General features: G+C 41.1%; 1 protein-coding gene and 1 non-coding gene across 2 annotated transcripts; both read right to left on the bottom strand.

The window, feature by feature from the left end:
• Positions 1-1886: 1886 nt before the first annotated feature.
• LOC137377205 (eukaryotic translation initiation factor 4 gamma 2-like) lies at positions 1887-14116 on the bottom strand. The gene is made up of 16 exons (XM_068046702.1): positions 14056-14116; positions 13826-13977; positions 12143-12253; positions 11365-11448; positions 11174-11272; positions 10945-11086; positions 10658-10818; positions 9393-9506; positions 8847-8975; positions 7704-7802; positions 6981-7196; positions 6248-6506; positions 5552-5756; positions 4644-4849; positions 4120-4241; positions 1887-2779 (listed from the first exon to the last, which is right to left on the bottom strand). The coding sequence occupies exons 2-16, from the start codon at positions 13907-13909 to the stop codon at positions 2711-2713; spliced, it is 2100 nt and encodes a 699-aa protein (XP_067902803.1). The 5' UTR covers positions 13910-13977; positions 14056-14116; the 3' UTR covers positions 1887-2710.
• On the bottom strand, positions 9158-9360 carry LOC137377382 (small nucleolar RNA SNORD97). Its single transcript, XR_010976415.1, has one exon. It is a non-coding gene; the product is annotated as a small nucleolar RNA SNORD97 (small nucleolar RNA).
• Positions 14117-24688: the final 10572 nt, after the last annotated feature.

The following is a 24688-nucleotide window of genomic DNA, read 5'->3' as shown; positions in this document are numbered from 1 at the left end:
CTTTGCACATTTAGGTTAAACAGGTCTGTTTTGACTGATGGATAAATCTTCTACCCAAAGTTATATGAAAACAAGACAGATTAACTATGATGTAAAGTGAACGGCAGAACAGACTAGATGAGCTGAGTGGCTGACTCCAATACAATGTACTAATGATCTGTAAAAAGAGCACCTTTTTTTTTTTAAGAATAAACATGGTTAATCTTCTGAAATGGGGACAAGATTCCTCTTGCCTCATGATTATGTCTCCAAAATGGTATCAATGAGCTCTCTTCACCCATCATTAGATAATAGTTTACCTCATGTTTACAGGGAGGAAAGATTACAAATATAGCATGCATCTCGTCACAAGGACAAGTGAGAATGACTAGGAGTTTGGTGATACGAAGAAATATCACGAGAAAACCAGCCTGCACCCAGGACACTTCCATACAGATGTCTGCTGTTCCACTATAGGGGAACAGTCATGAACAGTCATGAACAGTCATGCACTTCAAAAATTAAACCTGTGAGAGTCTGCAATGAAATCAGCCTGGCTAATTAATGGACAAATCACAGGAGTGCCCCTTTAAAGATCAAGCCAGTCATACAAATCCTTATGATATTCCACACCCAGCTCCCTACCATTTTCAGTTATTTACCGTCAACCTCAAATATTCTTGCTACCAGATTACAGGATAGCTGCATTCACGATGTCAGGACTACAGTGCAGTCCAATATTGCTTGGCTACAATCCTTAAGATTTACCCAAGGATCCAGGGCTTTTTACATAACTAATTCTAAACAAAAGAAAAAAGGCTTCTTTAAAAAAAAAGATGGCTTTAGACTACTAGAGTTTTATTAATATAAAAACAAGAAATGCTGGAACCACTCAGCAGGTCTGGCAGCATCTGTGAAAAGAGAAGCAGAGTTAACGTTTCGGGTCAGTGACCCTTCATCGGAACTTTTCACAGATGCTGCCAGACCTGCTGAGTGGTTCCAGCATTTCTTGTTTTTATTTCAGATTTCCAGCATCCGCAGTATTTTGCTTTTATTTTAGAGTTTTATTGAACCTTGTCAAGGCAACTCCAACCCCACGATTAGCTGTTGCAGTGTAGTATATTTTCCCTACAAGATTTCTGTTCAATTCTGCCATTTCCTCCCCCTCCATGACAAAATCGGAGATCTTGGTAGGCTTTTACCTTTTACTAAATGATCCCACTGTCCAGATGTTTAAGACCATTAAGTGATCAGCTTACAGACTTCTGCTCAGAGTTCATCCTTGACTCACACTGGACACTGATGTCTGGGTTTCCCAACTCAGAGGCTTTACAATATTCTTAAAGGCATCTAATGCCAACTGAATATTCCAATTTTAAAATTTGAACTTTAATTAGACAAAAACGAGTTTAAAACTGATAATTGACCTGACCCAAGTTGGTGCAGGGTGTTACCCTGCCCCATTATGGCCTTGGCAGAAATACTAATCTGACAAATGTATACACTGTGCATTCAGGAATGTTGCAATTGTCCCATGTACCAATCCAGTTAGTGTACCAGAAAAGGGGGGTGGGAGAATAATTCATTAGCTATAAAGCACCAAAGGTATATACATTAACCCTATGGAAATGCAGTTTATTCAGCACATTACGAGTCTTGTCTACTGCTATCAGTGCATCCACCTCCTAAGAAGCACCTGAAACCATAATGGACTAAATAAAAGCATAAATTTGTGACTGAATGAAAATCTGATTATTGTAGGTGCCCCACACAAATGCCACAGCATTGGGAAGCCAAGAACAAAAAAAAGATCTCAAGGCAAGCAGACAAGCTGGCTCTTTGATGCCAAGAGTTGGTGTCCCAATAAAGTCTCCAACTTCAAATAAAGCCAACAGGAAAATAAGGCATCAAGTATCACAATGTTTATTATAGATACAAGTTACTTGTATACAAAATCAGGGCATGTGAACAAGTAGTGAACACAAATTGATAAATTAAGTAGGCTTCATTTTGTTACTATCACATACAAGGGGTCCAAAGAAAGGTTAGTTTCATTAATCTCACCATTGAAGTTTTTTTTCTAACTTAAACAAGCACTTTAAGATCATTTTACCATGTCACAATTTAGCATTGTGCAGGTAAACTAGAGATTAAAGACTTGTGCATATGCCCAGGATGTAGGATTTAAGCATAGTTAACCCTGGCGCACATCTTAAAACAAAGCCCAATAGTGGAGGTAGAAATTCAGGCAAATTAATGTTACAGCTGCAACCCACTGATTACAGTTTCCAATTTATTTAGGTTTTTCTTTTAACAATCCATGGGAAAAAAAAAATCAAATATTGCAACGACTCAAGTATTTTGCTGAGCAAAGTGCATTTCTACAGTGTCTTGGTGTTGCTATTCAGTTTGTAAAAATCAACCAATGTAGAACAGCAGCCAACAGCATAGTCTTCATTATAACTACTGCTTGCACTGAGTAAATTTAGGGTTCAGTTATTGCATGCTATTCATGGTCATGAAGTTGCCTAAAAAGGTACTGTAATCTTAAGATTCAATGGTACACTACGCTTAAGACATACACTAAAGGTTATGCAGAAGAAAACGAGCCATGAACATGCTCCTGCGCTAATACTGCAAACAGTGGAATGAATCTCTGCAGTGGTTGGGATGAACGCAGTTACATCACAGCAACAGTATATTTGCACTATTTTAAGGCTTTGGCCGGTTTTCAGTCACCTTCCTCCTCCTCAGATTCCTCCTCCTCTGCAGTTTCCAGCCAGGTTAGCCACTGATTCACCTACAAAGATCAGATCAGGTTGGTTAATCAAAAAGCAACTCGCCCAACAAACTAAAATCTCGAGACTCTACAGATTTCTGCAATCAGATTTGACACGGTTGTGTTGTTTCAGTATCAGCTCCAGGTCAGTCGGCAAAATTCGAAGAAGGTCACAGGTTTGAGCCTCACCCCCCAGTTGGGGCACTAATATTCCTTGGATAAATTGGTTGCAACCCAGATCTTGCCTAGCCCATCGTGTGGCAGTATGTGGGTGAAAATAAAGCTGATCGAAGGCCTGGCCACTATTCAGACATCACATCAGAACAGACGAATTGGTCAGTTATTATGGCCATTTATGGTATTAAATCAGTGCCCACCTGCAGTACAGCTGCTGTACTTTAAAGCAATCCACTGCATGCAAAGTGTTGTGGGGTATCCCAAACAGATATAAGGCAAAGAAAAATGGTTCACTTATAAATGCCACACGAACACCCAAGCCTTTGCTTTAGTTTAACTTATTACATGGTTTATAGTCTCACTACAGTAAGATTTCAAAGACCCTTTACTTGCAATCTAAAAATAAGCAGACATTTCTCCCCTTATATGCTCTACAAAGGTTCCACTGTAATTTCCTCACTTCCGCAAGGTCATTCAAAAGAATTGACCTTCACAGCGAGAGGATGCGAGTACAGGAGCAGGGATGTCTTGCTGCAATTATACAGAGCCTTGGTGAGGCCACACCTGGAATACTGTGTGCAGTTTTGGTCTCCTTATCTGAGGAAGGATGTTCTTGCTATAGAGGGAGTGCAGCGAAGGTTTACCAGACTGATTCCTGGGATGGCGGGACTGACGTATGAGGAGAGATTGAGTCGGTTAGGATTATATTTGCTGGAGTTCAGAAGAGTGAACGGGGGGGGGGGGGGGGGGGGGGGGGTGGGGGGGGAAAGTGAAAGATATCTCATAGAAACCTATAAAATTCTAACAGGACTTGACAGGGTAGATGCAGGAAGGATGTTCCTGATGGCGAGTGTTCAGAACCAGGGGTCATAGTCTAAGGATATGGGGTAAACCTTTCAGGACTGAGATGAGGAGAAATTTCTTCACCCAGAGTGGTGAGCCTGTGGAATTCACTACCACAGAAAGCAGTTGAGGCCAAAACATGGTATGTTTTAAAGAAGGAGTTAGATATAGCTCTTGGGTTTAATGGGATCAAAGGATATGGGGCGAAAGTGCAAACAGCTAACTGAGTTGGATGATCAGCCATGATCGTAATGAATGGCGGAGCAGGCTCGAAGGGCTGAATGGCCTACTCCTGCCCCTATTTTCTAAGTTTCTACATACACAGACCTTCCCCCAGTTACCTGGAATAAAGCTTTGCCTTTTCCTGGGAATTCCTGGCTGATATCCTCTTTCCACGCTAAGAAGGCTTCCTCTTCTATTATCTCCATGTCATAAAAGTTCACGAAAAAGCGCAGTAACATACCTGGAAGAACCAGTTCAAATGTAAACATCTCAAACGCAATTCCGAACACAATTGCAACTTTAAAACAAGCAACTTAAACCGCACGATAAAAGCAAAATACTGCAGATGCTGGAAAGCTGAAATAAAAACAAAGTGCTGGAAATACTCAACAGGTCTGGCAACATCTGTTGAGAGAGAAGCAGAGTTTTCGTTTCAGGTCAGTGATGCTGCCAGACCTGCGCCGTATTTCCAGCACTTTCTTTTATTTGACATAAATCGTAGATTCAAACTAGATAGCCAAAACAAACCGTGCGCTATCATAATTAGATGAACGAGCTTCTGCATCATGCAGCAAAAAAACTTATCTTTATAAAAATTAATCACTGCATAATAGAAAAAAAGTCTGAATTCAGAGAATCATACCTTTAGGGAAGTTGTGATTGTAGCAGTGCACCTGCAATGCATATAGGGCGCTAACCTGCAGCTCAGTATGGTCGTGCAGGAACTTCTGCATTACTGGCTTAAAGGACAGGAGCAGCTGCTTCTCCGGTTCCAACATTTCTTTGGAAGGAACGCTTGTTGGGTCACCACTTTCAGCAGGGGCCATCTTTGAAATGTGCTGCAGGAAGCTGAAAGAGCAGGTTAGGTACATTAATGGAACCTCTATCCAGCCCAGGTCAACTGCAACCCAACTTCCACAGAATCTTACAGCACAGCAAGGGGTCATTTATCCCATCGTGACTGTGAAAGCTGTTCAATTTAGTCCCACATCCAGCTTTCTCCCCATTACCCTGCAAGTCAATTTCTAGTCACTGCCCAATGCATTCAGCCAGATACTCTGAAGTGCCCTTAACTTTCAGATACCAGAAGGAATGAATGTTTAAATTGGTTTTCTAAGGGATAAAAACTGTATTTAGCTGAATACAACGTTCATTTAAACGAAGAATATGGCTGTAGAAAGCTCATTTGGTAGCCTCCACCTTAAAAAGTGTGTTCAAGGTCATTTCCAGGACCAGAGTACACAGGCTAGGCTGACATTTCAATGCAGTATAAAAAGGAGTGCTGCACTGCCAGAGATACCTTTTCTTCAGCAGAGTGTAAAAAAGATACCATGATACTGAGGGGCAAGAAATTCTGGTATCGTGGGACTTTACAGAGCAGAAATTGGCTAATAGCTTAGCATTTTGCCATTTTCTCCCCTCTTCCCAAACAATATCAGGAAGTCAAGGCGCAGGCGAACTTTAAATATTATCTTTTCTGAAAGAAAATGTGTTAACTACACAAATTTCAGGATAGGCAGACCCAGAAAGTAATAACTGCTGTTTATATACCTGGTTAAGAGAATGTTGACAAATCCTTTGTCTGTATGTAATTTGGGAGAAATGTTATCCTTGATCCACTTATAAATGGCTTGAGGGGATGGGTCATTCTTTATCTGTTCTGCTAACTCTTTCTCCAATTTTAGTAGTGGGAATAAGAAACTGAGTCCTTTCCCTTCTAGAATCTCCAACATACGATCCTTATTTTGGTCAATCTCTGTTTGAGAAAGGAAAAATGTAAGTGGATCATACTTGACCACTACACAAGTACACTGTAACTGAACAACTATTTGGAAAGCCTAAATTTTCAGATAATACACAACCAACATTTTCATTTAACATCCATGCCCACAGAATTCATGATACAAGCACTTCTAATACTTCTCTCTCCATTAACAGAACAGCCAAAAATAAAACACAAAATTTAATGCTAGAGATGTTTTAGAGTGCTTAACTGATGAGTAACAAGGAGTTCACCAACACAAATGCATTTCAGTAACCCAGTCCTGTTAAGTCTTAATGAAAACTCAAATTTTCATCTGAATTGGGAAATCAGTGGTACAAATCAAGTCTCATTGCTTTGCCTGCAACAGAGTCACAGCTTTTAAAAAAATACCCTCCCTCAATTACAAGACCGGGTTGAATTCTTTTCCCAATGACCTCCATACCATCCCTTGTGCAAGACAATTGGCCTTATGAAGCACACACCTGGCAGCATCTTCTGCATGTTGACCTTGCTCTGTTGAAAGAGGTCAGTCAGCCACTCTCGATCCTTCAATTTGGCAAGTTGCTGTAGACAAAGCAGGAATAAGGGGAAATGGGTTCCATTCTCAAAGGGCTGGGCAAGTTCCAAGAGGGTCACAAGCTCTGAGATGACAGCACGTGCTGCATACTGGGCCAAGTATGATTTCACCAGAGGGATATCCCCCTCTAGCTTGGGGCACTGCTCCAATACATTCAGGAAAGCCTGCAACCAAAAAAGTAAAAGTAAATTTATGGCTATAATATATCCCAACTGCACAAAGAACAGAATACTAAATAGTATCCTACAAGGGCAAGCATTACAGATTAGCAATCACTCCTGAGATAACCAGCTTCATTAAAATACACATCATAAAAGGATAGATTATGGTCAACTTAAGTTTTAAGAAACAAATGGCTCAGAGCAAAGGGTCAATCCTTCCAAAATGTTAAACGGGCACAGCAAGACAATATAGCTACAATAGAAAGAGGCCATGCTTCAAGATGCTACAGCTTTAGTTCACAGCTGCTAAACAAGTAAATACAATCTGATGTGATGTTGGTGGAATGAGTTGGAGAAGGAAGAGTAGGACATAAAGCAAACTCAAATAAAAGACCTTCAGTTACCAATTTGGATACTTCAAAAAAAAAAAAATACACTCCAACCATTTTCAGATTAAGACTTCAAATATTCACTTACTTGCATGAAGTTTTCACCTGTAACAAGCCCCTCCTGTCTGAGTGCATTTATGAGTGTGCTGGCTTGTTCTTTGTCCTCATCAGAGCGATCTAGAGTGTGTACAATCATCTTGCTCAACATTTCTGGCAGAAAAGGCTTTGGTGCCCTCATCTCCTTCACTCCATTGACAGCATCTTTAATGTTAACATTAGTCAGGTACTCAGTTAGGATAGTTTCCTGCAAAAAGGATTTGACCCAGAAACACCAATTAGATGAATAGCAACAGATGCAAAAGATATATTTTAACTTCAGCTTGGGGGCTGGGGAATGGCATAGTTGGCAAACCCCATTAAATGGACACAAACAGTCTGACATCTCATAGTAACTTTCCCTTTTAATAAAGAAGCTGCAGTCACAGATGGAGGCCTAATAGTACTTTTACTCCTTATTGGAAATGTATAGCACCATTAGTCACGCAGGCATTGCGGTGACTTTACACAAGCATTTGGTTGAGCACAAGTCAACTGTTCAATGAAGGGAAGTAAAGTTACAGCAGCATTGGAGACCATCATTCAGAATCCAGCAACATGGTCACCACAACCCAGTATTCAAAAACCAGACTTGGTCTATCACACCCAGTGTACAGGACCAGCACATTGTGTCTACTAGATGAGGAGTGAGGGGAAAAAGTTAAGACACATATCCTGCCCATCCAAGAACTGAAGTCACCCTGTAGTCACTCACAGTCAGTTTTATCAGTTCTTCTTTGGAAGGTGCTTTCTTGTTCTTCACAGGCTTCTCCTGAATTACAGGTGGATTTGTTTTGAGACCTAGTTGAGGGGGCTAACAGGAAACACACATTACTACTCAAAACACTAATAGGCATGTGTTTAGAGAAAACAACTTACAGCAAGAATTATGGCTACTCAAAAATGACAAGGCGTTATAACAGGCATTAAAAGTAGAACATTAAAGTTAATTATTTAACCCAGACCTCCCCAGTGGAACTAAAACCATGCAAGACTTTCCAATATTTATAAGATCATAGAACTAGCAGCAGGAATAGGCAATTCAGCCCCTCGAGCCTGCTCCGCCATTCAATACGATCATGGCTGATCTAATCTCGGCCTCAACTCCACTTTCCTGCCCGTTCTCCATGACCCTTCACTAATTAAAAATTTGTCTATCTCCTCAAATTTACTCAATGTCCCAGCATCCACTGCACTCTGGGGTAGTGAATTCCACAGACTCAACTCTTTGAAGGAAGTAATTTCTCATCGATTTTAAATCTGCTACCCCTTATCCTAAAACTATGACCTCTCGTTCTAGATTTCCCCACAAAAGGAAACATCCTCTCAACGTCTACTTAACCATCTTATATACCTCAATTAGATCTCCTCTCATTCTTCTAAATTCCTGACAGTAAAGGCCTAAAGTGCTCAGTCTCTCAAGACAAACCCCTCATCCCCTTGAGCCTGCTTGTCCATTTAGTAAAATCATTGCTGATCATGAACTTCACTTTTCCACCCTATCTCCATAACCCTTGGATCCCCCTAGAGTCCAAAACATCTGTCACGAATATACTCAATGACAGAACATTCACAACCTCTGTGGTAGAGGATTCCAAAGATTCAGTCAAGAAATTTCAGTTCTAAATGGCCAATTCCTTATCCAGACTGTTACCCCTAGTTCTAGGATCTCCAACCAGAAGCCACTGTCTCTGCATCTACTTTCAAGCCCCCTCAAAACTTGTGTTTCAATTCAGTATAGCAAGACAGGCTACTTATCAATCCACTATTCAAGTCTCAGAGGGCAGAGTAACCAAGTGAATTTGACTGAAAACATGTTACTGCCATACAGAAGACCCCACAACAAAACAAACCGTACCTGCCCCAGGGGTGGTGTTTGAGTACGAGGTGGCTGTGCACTTGGTGGGATCATAGTTGGTGTTTGTGGTTGAAGCTTGTGCACCAGATTTTTATTCAGCAAAAATGACTGGGCAGGCCTCAAACTGATCTGTAAAGAAATAGGCAAACATTAATGTCAATAGCTACCTATAATACACACAACAGTTAGTACTGCATGCAAAGACTTATCACTTCAAAAAAGGCTTTTTTAAAAATATGGCTTAAATGTAGGTCCAAATATCTAATATCTGAAGAACAGCTGGTTATTTTGTCAGGTTCAAACTCGAGTGGCTGCCCTCATCTCTCAGTCACGCTCACAGGACACTGGCCAGCTATCCATAACAGATGGGGGAAAAGGGGGAGGAATTGGGGTGGGGGAGGCAGGGGCGAGAAAGAGAAATGGGAAGAGGTGGCAGTCAAGGTAAGTCAAATTGTAAGAATAGCCTGCCAGATTAGTCCTCGCAATAACGCGTCATTCCTTAATCATTGGGCACCGAACCATTGAATATGTCCAGATTCAGATTACCTCATCTGCATTGATCTGTCCTTTCTTTATGAACCGAGGAGGCATGCCCTTGGATTGTGTTGGTTGCTGGGATGAGTGTCCCTGGTTTTGTCCATGGTAATGCTGGTTCTGTCCCTGTAATAGAACACTGTCACTTCCTCGTGCCAACACTACCTGCTGCCAGGCTCAGCCTTAACAGGACAAACACACTCAACTAGTAGCTGAGCAAGTCCTGGACTCCACTCCTTCCAACATCAGTGCTTTCGTGCTCATCAGCAGCCAGGGCCCAGAAGTTGGCTTCCAGAGAGACAGGCACATCCCAAATGGCAGGAACTCACTCGCTCTCATGGCATGATTGAAACTGAATATATAAAAACAGCACAGAAGCAAGGACAGCCTCGAACATGCACTCCACAAGACTACAGCTGCCCTGCAACCACAATGTGAAGTCAGTGGCTTACTGTTGATCACCAAGCTTGTTTGCAGATGTGCATCTCGGTTAAATTAAGTCTCCACTTTGAAATTGGATTACTCCTCTTCCAAATGACCCCATCATTTCAATGCAAGTGCCAATCTTGTACCAGCCTCTTCAGAAACATTAACCCTACCTTTATTTCAATATACTGAGTGTTTCCAGGATGTTTTTATTTCACTGCATCCTTGGCATGTACCCCTTAATGCCTCATAGCAAGAAAGGTGGAACAGCAAGTAACACTATCAGTTCATTTCTAGATTCGAGGATGCCTTGTAAGTTTCAAGTGTCACAACTGCTTTGAGGTATTTCAGCCTAATATCTACCTTAAAAATCTCACTTAAAGCAGAAATTTTGTACACCAAGAGTGAACAGCAAACTCACACAGCCATCATTAGTGAGCCTCAAGTCACTAAATTCCAGCCTGGTCTTTAACAAATCTTCAACTGCACAATTGCCCAGATCACCAAACAACTTACCTCCTCAGGCTGGGGTGGTAGGTGGGGAATGGGAGACTAGCAACACAAACGGCTTTCCCCAACTTTAATCTACATTCATCACATCCACCCTCATACTAAAGCAAGTCTAATGATTTACAATATCCATTAACTCAAGTTAATACTAGGAGGCTGTATCAGATTCAGTAAGACAGTTTTCTATTCCAAATTGCTGGGATAGGCCATGCCCAAAACAAAATGGTTTACAGGGTAATCAAAGCAATCCACAAAATAGGAGAAGTGTAAAATACAGAATGGTTTTTTGAACACAACTTGTTAACCACCTGCTCAGACAGACAATCCTCTCATTTCCTCACCTGATTAGATTTAAGGAAAGACTTGCTTCCCATTTCCCCAAACTGCGACTGAGGAGGTACATGCCCACCATGCCCATTAAAAAGTTGGTTGGAACGATGTCGCCCCATGGTAGGAGAGAATCGGTCTTGAATTACTCCTGGACCAGTACCAATTCCGCTACCTATGAGACAAAACAAAAAAAAAAAAGTGGCAACTTTAGGCTTTTCGGAAACGAACCAACACAATCACATCTGACCAAAAAATAACCCATCAAGACAGTGATGCTAAAATCAGAAACCATACTTACCTGGCATTTGCCCAAACATATCAGCAAGCCCTCCAAGTGGGTCTCTGTCAAATTTCCTTCCTGGTGGTATAAAAGGTCCCTCCAGAAAGAAGTCATTCCTCATTCCTTGAGCCATAGCTGGCGGAATAAAAACTCCCAAATCCTGCATGCAACACAAGAGGAGTTACAATTGCACAAAACGTGGCATCGAATGTGCAAAAACTCAATTTAAAGGAACTTGGTTACCCACCTTTACTGCATCTTGACGAATCTGGTTTATCGTCTTTGGTCCATTGTCAATAAAAGCCTTGCGAGGAACCCAGCGGTGCTCACGCAACTCCACAGTATCCTACTCAGGAAGAGGGGAGGAAAGTTCAGCTTCTGTTCAAGTTAGCTTTAAATGCAAATTCAAAAAGCAGAGAACGAAAAAAAAAAAGTTACCTGCAGCAGGAAACGAATCCTAGCTGGCAATTCCTTATTTTGCATCAAGGAACGCATCCGGGCAAAGTACTGATCCATTAGAGACTAGGAAGAGCAGAAAGTTTGAAGTATTGAAACAACTGAGTGCAAAGTTGAACTAAACAGTTACACATGAACATTCTACAACTAACACTGAACACTTCAGCATTAAACTGAAGCTGTTTACTCAACTTATCCTTTCAATCAAGTGGACCAGCATTAGGACATCAAGCGAAGGTTAGTTCATGACCATAACTATTCAGCTGCATTTCAGAGCTCGTCTCCAATTAGTGCCAGCTTTAGATGTATACAAAATTAAGGCAGAGCAACATTAGAATTTAACACTCATTAGTAAGCTCACTTCCAGTTTTTATGTTTCACTTTTTGGAGAGGGAAGACTTGAGTTGAATCAGCTGGAGCATGACCTAAATCAGCCTATACCGTTATATAATATTTAAGAATGCCAAGTGTCACAACACTCAATCCTTTCCTAAAAAGGAATTTGATGAATTTGGTTAATTCACATGCAAGTCTGAAACAGGACTGCAAATCTGCTTATTCACCATACTCCACCTCAAAAAGATCCAAATTCTCAGATCCCCACCCCCAAGGGCTTTCACAGAACTGCACAACTTGAGGATGGTAGAGGGTTACAGTGCACTGACCCGGTAACAAAGCTGGTTGGCAACAAATTCGCAATCACAAAACATCATTCCCATACAAAAAAGATGGGCACACAAACCACAGCAGACAACTTTACCTTGGCCTTTTCATGGTCTAGTCTAGGTCCTACTGTCCTCATTATCTGACAGAGGCACTCCAAATCCTCCCCCATATCTTTAAGTTGGATTCTCTTCTTCTTTTCCAAAAGCTAACAGGAAATAAAATGCAAAATTATTTCAGATATTTAAGCTGACCACAATGTGAATCATTTAGATCAGCAGAATTTACATAGCAACCTTAACACCTTTAGAGGAAAAGAAAAACTTGCATTTATCTATATAGCAAAAAACACCTGCATAAGATCACTAGAAATAGTTGTAGACCATTCAGTCCCTCACACCTGCTCCGCCATTCAATAAAATGAATGATTGTGGCCCTATCTCCACTTTCCTGCCTGCCCCCATAACTCAACTCCCTGCAGTACATCTTAATGCTTCAAAACCAATGAATTGAGACAGATAGTTGAATGTGTAGTTGCTAATTGGGAACACAGGAACTGGAGGATGTTACAGGGTGAGGAGGTAGTTAATCTTTGAGGCAGAGGGCCCAAGAGCCTTGCTTGTAAGGAACAAGATGTGATGCATGACGAGACAATATATTTGGATGAGCTGATGTTCATGGGGGGAGGTTGGCAAGGAGAGTACTAAGGCTTGGAGACAAGATAGGCATACAAGGGCTTCTGGCAACAGCAGGTAGGTGGCATTACAGAATTAACAGGCAGCTCCAAATCAGAATTCAGCTGAAGGTCAAACAGGGCAACGGTCAGTCTGGTTCATTTTCAGTATTTGGGGAAGAGGAAAGTTGATAGCAAGAGCTAAAAATGACAATTTTAGTCCTTACATTAAGCTGGAGGAAGTTAACGCTCAAACACTGGATGTCAGACAAGTTGTTTAAAGGTATAGAGGATGATGGAGTCTAGATGGGCATCAGTATACACGCAGAAGCAGCAAGTGTCACCCAGGGGCATCATGTGGATGAGGGGCACAAATTGATAATTTAATAGTTATTGCACAACTATTAACCAGACCCTGATAATGTGCCAATGGGCAAGAATAATTTCAGAGTGCAGGGTATGTTTTGGCAAAGTTGGAGTTTGTAAAGGGCAGCTAATAGGAAGGCACTGGAATAAAATTCTTGGTGAAAGCACGGATCTGATTTTAGCAACAGATGCAGGCAATGTTATGCAGGTAGAAATAGGCTATGTTGGTGAACAACAGGATGTGGGGTTTGATGTTCAGTTAAGGGTCAAAGAGGATGTCGATTTCAAAAGGTTCTGAACCATGAAAACAAGTGTGATGACAAAATTCTAGCTGGCAGTCACTCAAAACTCATTACTGGACCTAACCACTCATTCCACGCATCAGTTTGTACTCTTACAATACAAATCATGCAAAACCCATTATCTCCATTCTTCGCTAGCATCAACACCATCGCCATAGGGTAACCATTTCAGACCTTCAGATTTTGAATCTCTGAAGACATGTCTCACTATTCACTTTCTATTCCATCTCTAACATTGTGCCCTATCTCAAACCCCTTCAGCACTTTTCAAAATGCCCTTAAACCCCTCAATTACTAACTTCTCCAATTAAGCACAAAATGTTCCAACTAAAAAGGCTTTAAAGTTTTTGTATCAACAATGTACGCTGACCTCCAAATGAGTTGCTAACTACATCTGTTGTTGCTGGCCAACTGTTCTAATAAAAGTCTAGTCACTTACTGTTTTGATGCACTTATGAAGGATAGATTCATGGATAAGATCAAGTTTGCCAAGCTCTCCAATGAATTTGATGTTGCCCAGCATTTTGATCTTGGCAATAGCCCGCTGCTCTTCCTCTTCATTTGAGAGAGGGCCATCATGCTTGTCATAGACTAAAATAAAAGAAAACATTTTAATAAAATACTGCACCAACCTACAGTCAATTAATCAGCGTTTTAAAGCATACTTACTATCGACATTCCTGGTACGGTTTTCAAATTCATCTTGAAGTTTTGAAATTAAAAGGCGTCTGAATGTCTGGAAAAAATATAGACCAGAATCAGTACACAAAAGTTTGCATTTCAATATCAATCTCCATTTCATATCAACAGCATGCAAGCACTGAATCCAACTGGTTCCCAAACAGTTACATGCAAGGTTCTAAATGAATGCTGCTTACCGTACTTTGCTTGTGGTGTTGCAGCAAACCCTCTGGAGTTGGGCCATCAAAGTTAGGAGCATCCTCTGCTAGACGCAGACATAACTGAGCATATAGTGAGCTATACTTGGGCTCTTCAAGGGCTTTGTCTACTATCTGTGGTAGAGAAAGATCCCAAAATCAAGGTTACAAGCATTTCTCAGTGCTGATCACAATGTAATCAAACCAAATTTCCTCTTCACCGATTACCCCATTAAGACCAACAAATCTCAATGGCAACTTATCAATATTTACAGGACAGATGGAGTTAGAAGCATTTCTAGACAGGAAGAACTCTGCAGCAGTTGGAAGACACAAATGGAGGCATTCCAAAGATGGGGAAGACACTTATTAGAAGTTTCTACCCACTAAATTTACATCATTGCGTGCATTACATTGTGTGAATGCGACCAATGACTCCATACTAACAAGAGACTTCCATTTCAGAATGGGCAGGGGGTGGAATGTAGAACTCGACCACCAGGAGTGGTTGAGGTAAACAGCACAGATGCAGTTTAAGGGTAGCTGGATAACTGAGGAAAGGAATAGGAGAGAGGGAAACAAGGATAAGTTGATGGGCGAGAGAGGGGGGGGGGGGGGTGGTGGAGGAACATAAACACCAGGTGAATTAGTTGGGCCAGCTGCCCTGCTGTGCTATAACTGTTAATGCAATTAGTTTGAGATTGCTATTCCTGTCCCAAATGTTTTTAAAAATGAAATTAGTACTTGTTCTTAAAACAAACTCACCAGTAAAATGATCCCTTTTAGGACCAGTTTAGAGTCTACGCCCACATTGAGGAGCTCAAGGCATAGCTTGTCAAACTTCTCTGGAGTAAGCTTGTTCAAAATGCTGCAAGTTAAAACAGAAGATTAACACTTGCAACTTTAAATTCCACTTTCAATATTGATATTTGATGGAATGTTCAGAGGAAACTTCCATTAGTCTACCACATTTATAAATCAACCTCTTCTAAAGATATCAAAAACAATCAGAACACTGCTTTTCCAAACAGTACTGCTTCCATGATTAAAAAAGGTGAATGCTGGAAAAACAGCAGGACTGGAAACATGTACTGTTTCAGATGTAGATCCTTCTCCAAAATACCAAGAGATTCATACTCAAATTACATGGTCTTCATTTCAGGCACTGAAAGAACTGCAAATCCAGCATTTATAACAGACAAATGTTTAACAATTACAAAATTATGTTAAGATATGGGAATTGTGCAATATTAAAGCACTAACAGACCAATTGGTATCAATGTCTTCAAATTTTCCCAAAACTCCAACTCAGGAAGGTCGAGTAAAACGATCTGAAAATATTTAGCTGATTTCATAGAGGCTCTGTCAGGGTTAAACCAGAGCCACAAACCGAAGTTCAAAGTCAATCTACTCCCACTGTTCTGCTAAATCTACTTTAGTTGGCTCTAGGCTATTCTCTTACCATCAAGTGCTCAAGATTTCTTAATATCGAGGTTAGCTTAGTAATGGACCAGAATGGTTTGAAAATTCAAGGCAAGAATGAAGTTATTAAAAAGCAATTCCAAAAAAAACATTAGCATTTTAAACTATAAGCACAAAACAGAACAAAAGCCATTTACAACAGCACACATTGGCACCTACACAGCTTACACTGACCTGTGTGCAAGAGGAAAAGAATGTCAGGTACTTTTAACTGAATCTTTGAATTTACTGCCAAGGAAACGAAGACTACCAAAAAAGGTGCTGTACAATGGAACTCAGTACATGCCGACAGTGCACTCCTTAAACATTAAGACTGGATTCCCCCAAACGGATCCCTCTGAACTAAAGTTCATGTCTTCCATAAAAAGTTTCCAAGTTCCACACCAACAACAAACAATAGGGACAGTTTCAAAGATCAGCCAGTCACTGTTAAGTGATGCAATGCACAAACTATGCACTGCTTTTCTTAATTTTCCTCAAAGCCAAGGCTACCCTGCAGTTGATGCAGCACTGTGCCCCAACCTGTCTGAAAACAGATTAAACAAAGGATGTTGAAACTCGAGTCCACAGTACAGACATACCACTGCAATTACAACAGGATTCATTTGAACAAGTCTTGACCAGGTTTATTTGGCAATTCACAATCATGGGAGAGATAGCTAGTAGTAATTAACTGCTCAGGAGGGGATGTATCAATAAAGACTGGGGAACTGTAACCCACTCTTGGGTCTCAATAGCAAAACAAAAAATTCAGCTACAGGGCTGGGAACAGACTATCCATCCCTCTCGGTTAGTGCAGAGAAACAGAACAACATTTAGAGGCAACTGCAAATCACAACCATCTGAACCAAATCCTCATATGTCTAAACATTTATCTCATGCCACAAGGTGTGGTTGTTGAAGCATGCAAGCCAAGAATCAGGAAATTGCCTCAGAGTACTTCACCTTAACAGGATTTCCCAATTTTAACCCCGTTCATTGATCTGCGGTTTGCGGGATTTGCAGTGTTTCCTACAACGGGGACCACACAAAGTACTTCACTGGTTGAAAGTGCTTGGCTATAAATGAACATTTTATTGTAAAACGATCCCGTAACTAACAAAAACATTGCATTTGCCTAAACATTGATTGGCAATACACTGACAGAGATGTCTGGAAGACATGCAAAAATCAAACCTGCCAAAGCAACTATTCAATGTCCTCTGCTGGAAGTATGCCTGACTGTAGTTCTTCCACAAGGAAATAACCCATTAACTCACATGAATAACTGGAATAGTTAACACCCCCTGCAGAGAAAACTGGCAATAAAAGGAAAGAATTCCTACTCTCAAACCAGAGACAAGAGTTTTTTAAAAAACAGATCAAGCACATTGTAACTATGGCAATGCTGCTCACTAGAATAACCAAATTTAAAGAACAGAGGAGTTTCTTCAATGTTAACAAACATCAGCTCAGTGCCATCACCATGCATTTACAGGTAAAACCACATTGAAAGGTAAGCTGGCTGCATGGAAGAGGTTTTGTTGAGCTCCCTACAAAACAAGTTGGAAAGTACAAGACTCGACAGAGCTAGCACAAGTAACTGGGAAGTTGATCCATTCTTCAGCCAACAATAAGCACTGGCTTTAGTTGCATGGAACATGCCAAACTAGGAAAAGCAAAATACTGCAGATGCTGGAAACCTAAAATAAAAACAAAGCACTAGAAATACACAGGTCAGGCAGCAGCTGTGGAGAGAGAAGCGGAGTTAACCAAATGGTCACAGACCTGAAATGTTAACTCTGCCTCTCTCTCCAGATGTATTTCCACCACTTTGTTTTTATTTCAAACCAAGAAAAGGACATGTACAACAATTAGAAATTTTTCATGAGAAACAGATTTGTAAAAACAGATTTCCGCCCAAAAATGTGGGGGGGGGGGGGGGGGGGGGGAAAACTTGCATTTGTACAGCGCCATTTACTCCAGGACCCCCTTCCTAGCAGTGCTTTCTTTGTAAAGTAAAACTTAACTGGCTATAAAGTATAACCAATACTATAATGTAGGTAGTCAATTTGTGCACGTGAAGGCCACACAAACAAAATAGGTGAGCAGATAGTCAGTTGGTTGCGCTGGTTGAAGGATAAATGTTGGCTGTATCAGTCAGCATGATTACATATATACCAAATGCACGCAACAACGTGACCAGATTCTGAATGGCAAATTCTTACAAGATGCTGGGACTTGAGACAAGTAACATGTTCAATGTGCAGGGATATGCAAGAAAATCGGATTGCATTGCAAAACTTAGTAAGTCATCTGCACAAATGTCGAAGTGGAAAGGTTTATGCTGCTGAAAATAATCTTACTAGATAAAAGAATGCTCATTAGCCACCAGGGAGGGATAAAATGGCCACTACACATCAATTTTTACCATTAACTACAGACTCAGGCCAGTAATACACAGCATAAAATAAACTGAACATAAAGTAATGGCTAGATGGAAGCCTCATGAATCCTAGAAGTCAACAGCTTTTAAGCCATTCAGATCCTGCTGCTCAGGAAGTGTTGAATGGCCAAATCGCAAGGCTAATGTTATTCTACGTAACCCAAAGCAAGCAATGTCAGGACTAAGAGCTCCGACAAGGACATCTCAATTCTTTTGTCCTTCAAAGTTAAATGAGCCAGAAGGAAGCTTTTCCTGCTCTTACACTCCAATTTACTCCATGACAAGTTAACACTGCTGAGCAAAGGCCTCAAGGGTTCTCGCCAGAAAGCTGATTGCACTTGAAGACAACACACTGCTGGTACACTGTGCCCATCTAGCACTTAGCAGGAAGAGGACAATCAGCTACAAAGTCTGATCACTGCAGGTTTACTTTGCCAATTGTGCTAGTTGTGGGGATCAGATTGAACTGAATTTGCAGTACAAATAAAAGCTGCCAGACAAATTAAATTGGACACTAAGAAAAATATTTTTCTTTTTAAAAGCAAACCTATACCAAGAGCATGTTCCACATTCATAAAACAATGCAAGAATTCTGGTTAAAAAAAAGGGGCACAAAATTTCATGGGAGTCAATTTTGGAATCTGACAGCGGTTGTCTTGCAGCGGGGACAGCAAAGAAAGCCTCTCAATCCAAAATCTAACTCTGGCTATACATTATTTTTATGAACCAGCAAGAACTGACAGATGATTCCAGACTTCAAACTTCCATGAAGCTCATGGGCAATTCTAAACTGCACCTGCACAAGCCACGGCAGATGTGCATACTTGATGTACAAATGCAAAACAAAATCAAAACTCTCCAGCATCCAACTATTGTCACCCAGAACAGATCATGAACATACAACTACACAATGCCCAAAATACAAATACAAGAGGCAGCGATTAAGACTCGGCTACTCCTGACAGTTATCTGGCTTAACTACCTGAATGTAAAATTACAGCTGTTGCTCAACAACCATAAGATAGACAAAAATGACCATATAGGAGAAGGTTCCAGCTGATCTATATTTATCTGGAGGTGCCCATGGGAAAAGCCAAGCAATTCAAATAATATTTGTTCAAATAGGTTCTTGATCAGCAACTCAATTTATAAACTATTAGCATTTATATTTAAGTTCAATTATTCCTGGTCATTTAAAAAAAGGTATTGCTCAACCTTCCTTTCAGACCTCTAACCTTCAAGGAGACAGATTATGGAATCTATGTAAAGTAATAACAATTTGTAAACTATTCCTTGCTGCAAAATAAAAGAGCCAAGTATGTTTAATTATCAAACACAAATTTCTTGATGCCAATGCCCAAGTCAAACTCCAGCAGCAAGACTATTCTGACACCTTCTGAAGACAATGAGGATGCGATAGAACCCAGAGGTGAAGTAGGCTCCCTGGACACACTATGAATTTACATAGTTGACAAGAAACCACATACAAAAGCCAAAGTAACTGAAGTAAATAACCTCTATCCCCCTCCAAAAAAAAAAAAATGGGACCTCAATTCCAATGACAGCAAGATAATTTCCCATATGGTTTATGCTATTTATTTGATCCCTTGTCTAAGGCTGGGGTAGCTATTCATTGGTGGTACAACTGGCTTGTGTTCTAGATGAGAAAAGGTGGTGAAGGCTCACAAATCAAATAAGCTACCATGCTTTTGGAAGCAATTGTGGTCAGGTGGCATGATAGCACGAGTCTGCACTTAGGAAGGGAGGATGGTGAAAAAACATGGGAAATAGGAGTGGCTATTTGGTCCCTCAAGCTGTTCAACCATTCAATATCATAGCGGATCTGATCGTGGCAAGTTCACTTTCCTTCCTGCCTGCCCCCGCACCCCCCCCCCCCCCCCCACAAATACCTCCGACTCCCCTGCAGTTCAAAAATCTATCCAAGCCATAAACATATTCAATGACCCAGCCTCAAAAGCTCTCTGAGGCAGAGAATCCCAAACACCATGAACCCCCAAGAAATTCCTCATCTCCATTTTAAATGAGACTCCTTAATCTGAAACTGTGCCCAGAGTTCTAGATTCAAAATGGGGGACACATCCTCTCAGCATCTAGCCTGGAAAGCCCACTTAATTTCTTAAATGGTAGAAGATTAGAAAGTGTAGATGTACAAAGGGACCTGGTGCCCTTGTCAATAAGTCACTGAAAGCCAACATGCAGGTGCAACCAGCAATTAGGAAGGCTAATGTATGTCAGCCTTTATTGCAATAGGATTTCAGTACAGGAGTAGCGAAGTCTTGCTTCAATTGTATAGAACCATGGTTAGACCGCACCTGGAGTACTGGGTGCAGTTTTGGTCCCCTAACCTTATGAAGGATATTATTCCCATAGAGGGAGTGAAACGAAGGTTCGCCAGACTTGTTCCCAGAATGGCAGGACTGTCCTATGAAGAAAGATTGGGAAAACTGGGCCTGTATTTGCTAAAGTTCCAAAGAATTAGTGGTGATCTCATTGAAACCTACAAAACACTGAAATGGATAGACAGGGTAGATGCAAGTAAGATGTTTCCCCTGATTGAGTCTAAAACCAGGGGACACAATTTCAAAAGAATGAAGCCACTTAGGACAGAGATAAGGAGATATTTCTTTACTCAGAGGGTTGTGAATTTGGAATTTTCTTCCCCAGAGGGCTGTGGAAGCTCAATCATGAGTATGTTTAAAGTAGAGATTGAAAGATTTCTAAATACCAATGAGAAAGGGATATGGGAATAGTGTGGGAAAAAGACATTGAAGTGGATGATCAGTATTGAATGACAAAGCAAGCTCAATGGCTGAATAGCCTACTCCTGCTATGACTCTTGGATGCTTAATAAGATCACCTCTCATTCTAAACTCCAATGAGTATAGAGCCAACTTATGAGGAAAGGTTGAGGAAGACCACCCCTTCATCCCAGGAATCTACCTGGTGAACTTTCTCTGAACTGCTTCCAAGTATATCCCTTTTTAAATAAGGAGACCAAAATAGTACACCGTACTCTAGGTGTGGTACCAACACCCTGTACAGTAGTAGCAAGACTTCACTACTTTATACTCCATTCCCCCCCGCTTGCAGTAATGGCCAACATTCCATTTGCCTTCTTAATTACTTGCTGTACCTATATGCTAATTTTGTATTTCACATCCCAATGCAGCTTCATTTGCAAAGGAATGTCTCAATTCTAAATTGATGCAAGGATCAAAAAGTGTTCAGTTCCCAGGGCACCACATTGAGTTGGCAAGCCCTGCAGATATCGCCTCCCACATGGGGTCAGTTCCAACATAGCAAGAATGACAAATTTTGCTTCAGATTTCTTGCACAAATCAGAAATACATCTTTGCATAGTTTTGCTCACATTCAAGGGCAAATGTATTAACAATGAGCTAAAGCTGTAACTGGACTGGAGTAGCTCATCTTCATTTGGGCTTTAACAAATCCAGTTTGTTTCGAGTTCATTTAGTTTAACAGACCAGACATGCCAAATGTGTAGTAGACAGGATCATACATGGGCATGAAAAGTCAGTAGAATTTTCTCAACATGCAGATAGTTATTATTTACCACAATAAGACATTGAGAGCATTCTACTAAAAATTGTTTTCAACCATTCTAGAGTTAGGATTACTTACATGTAGTTGTCAGTAACAGAAGGCAGCCATTCAGCCCCTACAGCCTGTTCTACCATTCAATTAGATCAGGGCTGATCTGAATTTCAGCTCCATTCACCCACTTTGGTTCTGTAACCCTTAACACCCTTGCCTAACAAAAATTTATCAATCTCAGTTTTGAAATCTTCAACTGAACTCCAGCCAAAGTTCCAGATCCCCATTACCCTTTGTCAGGGAGCAATTCTTCACAGATCATCCCAGAATTGCCTAGCTCTAATTTGAAGTTTTGTTCCCTTGTTCTGGACTCTGAGGAAATAGTGTAGATAGAAAGAAACAAAATCAATTTTATCAAACATCTCGATTAGATCATCCCTTTACCTCTATACCTAAGGGAATAGAAGCCTAATCTATGCAACCCGTGCTCAATCTAATCTTTTTGCCTGGCATCATTCTGGCCCAAAGCAAGAGTCATAACCCCACACTGAAGTTTGATTCTGGATTAGAATGCCATAAAACTCCCTTCTACACCATACACAATTTGGAAGTTAGCGTATTGATAAACTTACCCTCTGACTTTCCTGAAGATTCCATCTTGTCTTTCTTTCTCATTCAAGGAGTTGGCATCTCGTTTAGTGCTTTATGAAGGAACCCATCTCTGAACGCTAGGTCCTGGGGTTTCCCCCAGGATCCGGCTGTAGAGAGATAGGAACAAAGTCTATAGCAACAGCTCAACAAAATTGATTGTTATCTGATCTATGTGCTGCTTGGAAATCAACAGCTTAATTAGGAAAGGCAGCTTCCAATGGCCATATAAAGTAGAATACCACAGACTCAATTCAAGTTTATGCCAAGTCAGCTGATCACAGTCAAGATGGCAACAAGTAAGCACCCCTAATTGTCACCAATGGCTTTCCAGCAATTTACTTGTCAGAAAATTGACAAGAGCGGCACAGTGGCGCAGTGGTTAGCACCGCAGCCTCACAGCTCCAGGGACCCGGGTTCATTCTGGGTACTGCCTGTGTGGAGTTTGCAAGTTCTCCTTGTGTCTGCGTGGGTTTTCCCCGGGTGCTCCGGTTTCCTCCCACAGCCAAAGACTTGCAGGTGATAGGTAAATTGGCCATTGTAAATTGCCCTAGTGTAGGTAGGTGATAGGGAATAAGGATTACAGTAGGGTTAGTATAAATGGGTGGTTGTTGGTCGGCACAGACTCGGTGGGCCGAAGGGCCTGTTTCAGTGCTGTACCTCTAAATAAAAACATGCAAGTATTGGAACGCACTGCCTAAAAGATTCAGAAGTAACTTGAGATTTGGATTATATTCTGGAAGAGAACACATTTGCAGACCTATGGAGAAAGTGTAGCAAAGTAGGCCCAATTGGATTGCTCTTTCAAAGAGCCAGCAGAGCATAATCGGCCAAATGGCCTCCTTCCATGCAACAGGATATGATTTCACGTGCAGGTATCGAAAGGATGGGATGAGAACAGCTATCACAACTGAGTCTGTGGAACCAGAATTGTACTGTTCTATCCAGCACTTCAACAAAAGGCAAAAATGCAAAGGAGAGAAACACCCCATAACAAAAAGGGATTAACTTTAGTGATGACCTGATGTCTTAACATTAGCTATCACAGATAGATATTTGTACACAAACCCCATTATTGAAGTTAACATTTTAGCTTGGTATCAATGAGATAACTTGTATTTATATAGCAACTTTAGCCTAATAACCATCCCAAGGTGCTTCACAAGAGCATTAAAAATATTTGAGTCACATAAGGACATATTAGGGCAGATGACCAAAACTTCAAAGAGATAGGTTGTGGAAGCATTTTAAAGGATGAATGAGAGGAAGAGGCAGGAGAGGTTAAACAGACATCCGGAGCTTAGGCAACTGAAGAAATGGCCACCAATGGTGCTACGATTAGAACTGGGAATGCTTAAGAGGCAAAATTGGAGGTGCGCAGCTATCTTGAGTATTATAAGGCTGGAAGAAATAAGAGCTGAGAGGCTATGTCATGGAGGGATTTAAAAATGATAATTCAAAATTCAGCTTAACTTAACCTGGGGCCAATGTAGGGCAGCGAGCAGGAGAGGGGCTGTGGCGAGACTTAGAATTAAGAGCACCTGCAGAGTTTTGGATGACATCAAGTTTAAAGGTAGAGCGTGGAGGCCAGCCAGGAGTGTCTTCGAATAGTCCAGTCTAGTTGTAACAAAGGCATGGATGAAGGTTTCAGGCAGAGTTGGGCGACGTTGAGATGAAACACAGCCTCAGTGATGGCACAGATGTGGTTCATCACTTCCAGAAGGGCATTTCAGGATAAGCAATTAATGCTGGCCTTCCCAGCAGCACCAACATTCCTCTGGCAATCGCTTTGTGACTGATAAGAGCTGGTTCGGTATTGTGGCATGGGAAAAGCCTGATTGGAGGAATTTAAACATAGTTCCAGGAAAGATGGACATAGTTTGGGAGGCAACAAGATGAAGGACTTTGAGAGAAAAAGGAAGTTGAAGATGGGGCAGTAGTTTGCAAGGCAGAAGGGTCAAGGATTTGTTCTTGAGGAGAGGCGCGATGCCAACTGATCTGAAGGAGAAGACAACAGTGCCTGTGGAGAAAGAACAGTTAATGTCAGCTAATAAGAGCCAGGAAGGGAAGGTGGACGATCAGCAGTTTAGTGGGAATAGGGCTAAGAGAACAAGAGGTGGGTTTCATGGATAAGTCCAGCTCAGAGAGGGCATAAGGGGAGATATGAATGAAACTTCAATCTACAAGTTCAGGGAAAGGGCAGGGGAAGCCTTCCAGAAAGTTTGGCTCAGTGGGCTAGGGGAAGGGAGGGAAGCAGTTGATGAGATGTTTTCAATCTTAGTTAAGAAAACTA

The sequence above is a fragment of the Heterodontus francisci genome, chromosome 14 (assembly GCF_036365525.1).
Source record: "Heterodontus francisci isolate sHetFra1 chromosome 14, sHetFra1.hap1, whole genome shotgun sequence".
NCBI lineage: Eukaryota > Metazoa > Chordata > Chondrichthyes > Heterodontiformes > Heterodontidae > Heterodontus > Heterodontus francisci.
The sequence above is the reverse complement of the archived record's forward strand: the minus strand, read 5'-3'. Positions and strand labels throughout refer to the sequence as shown.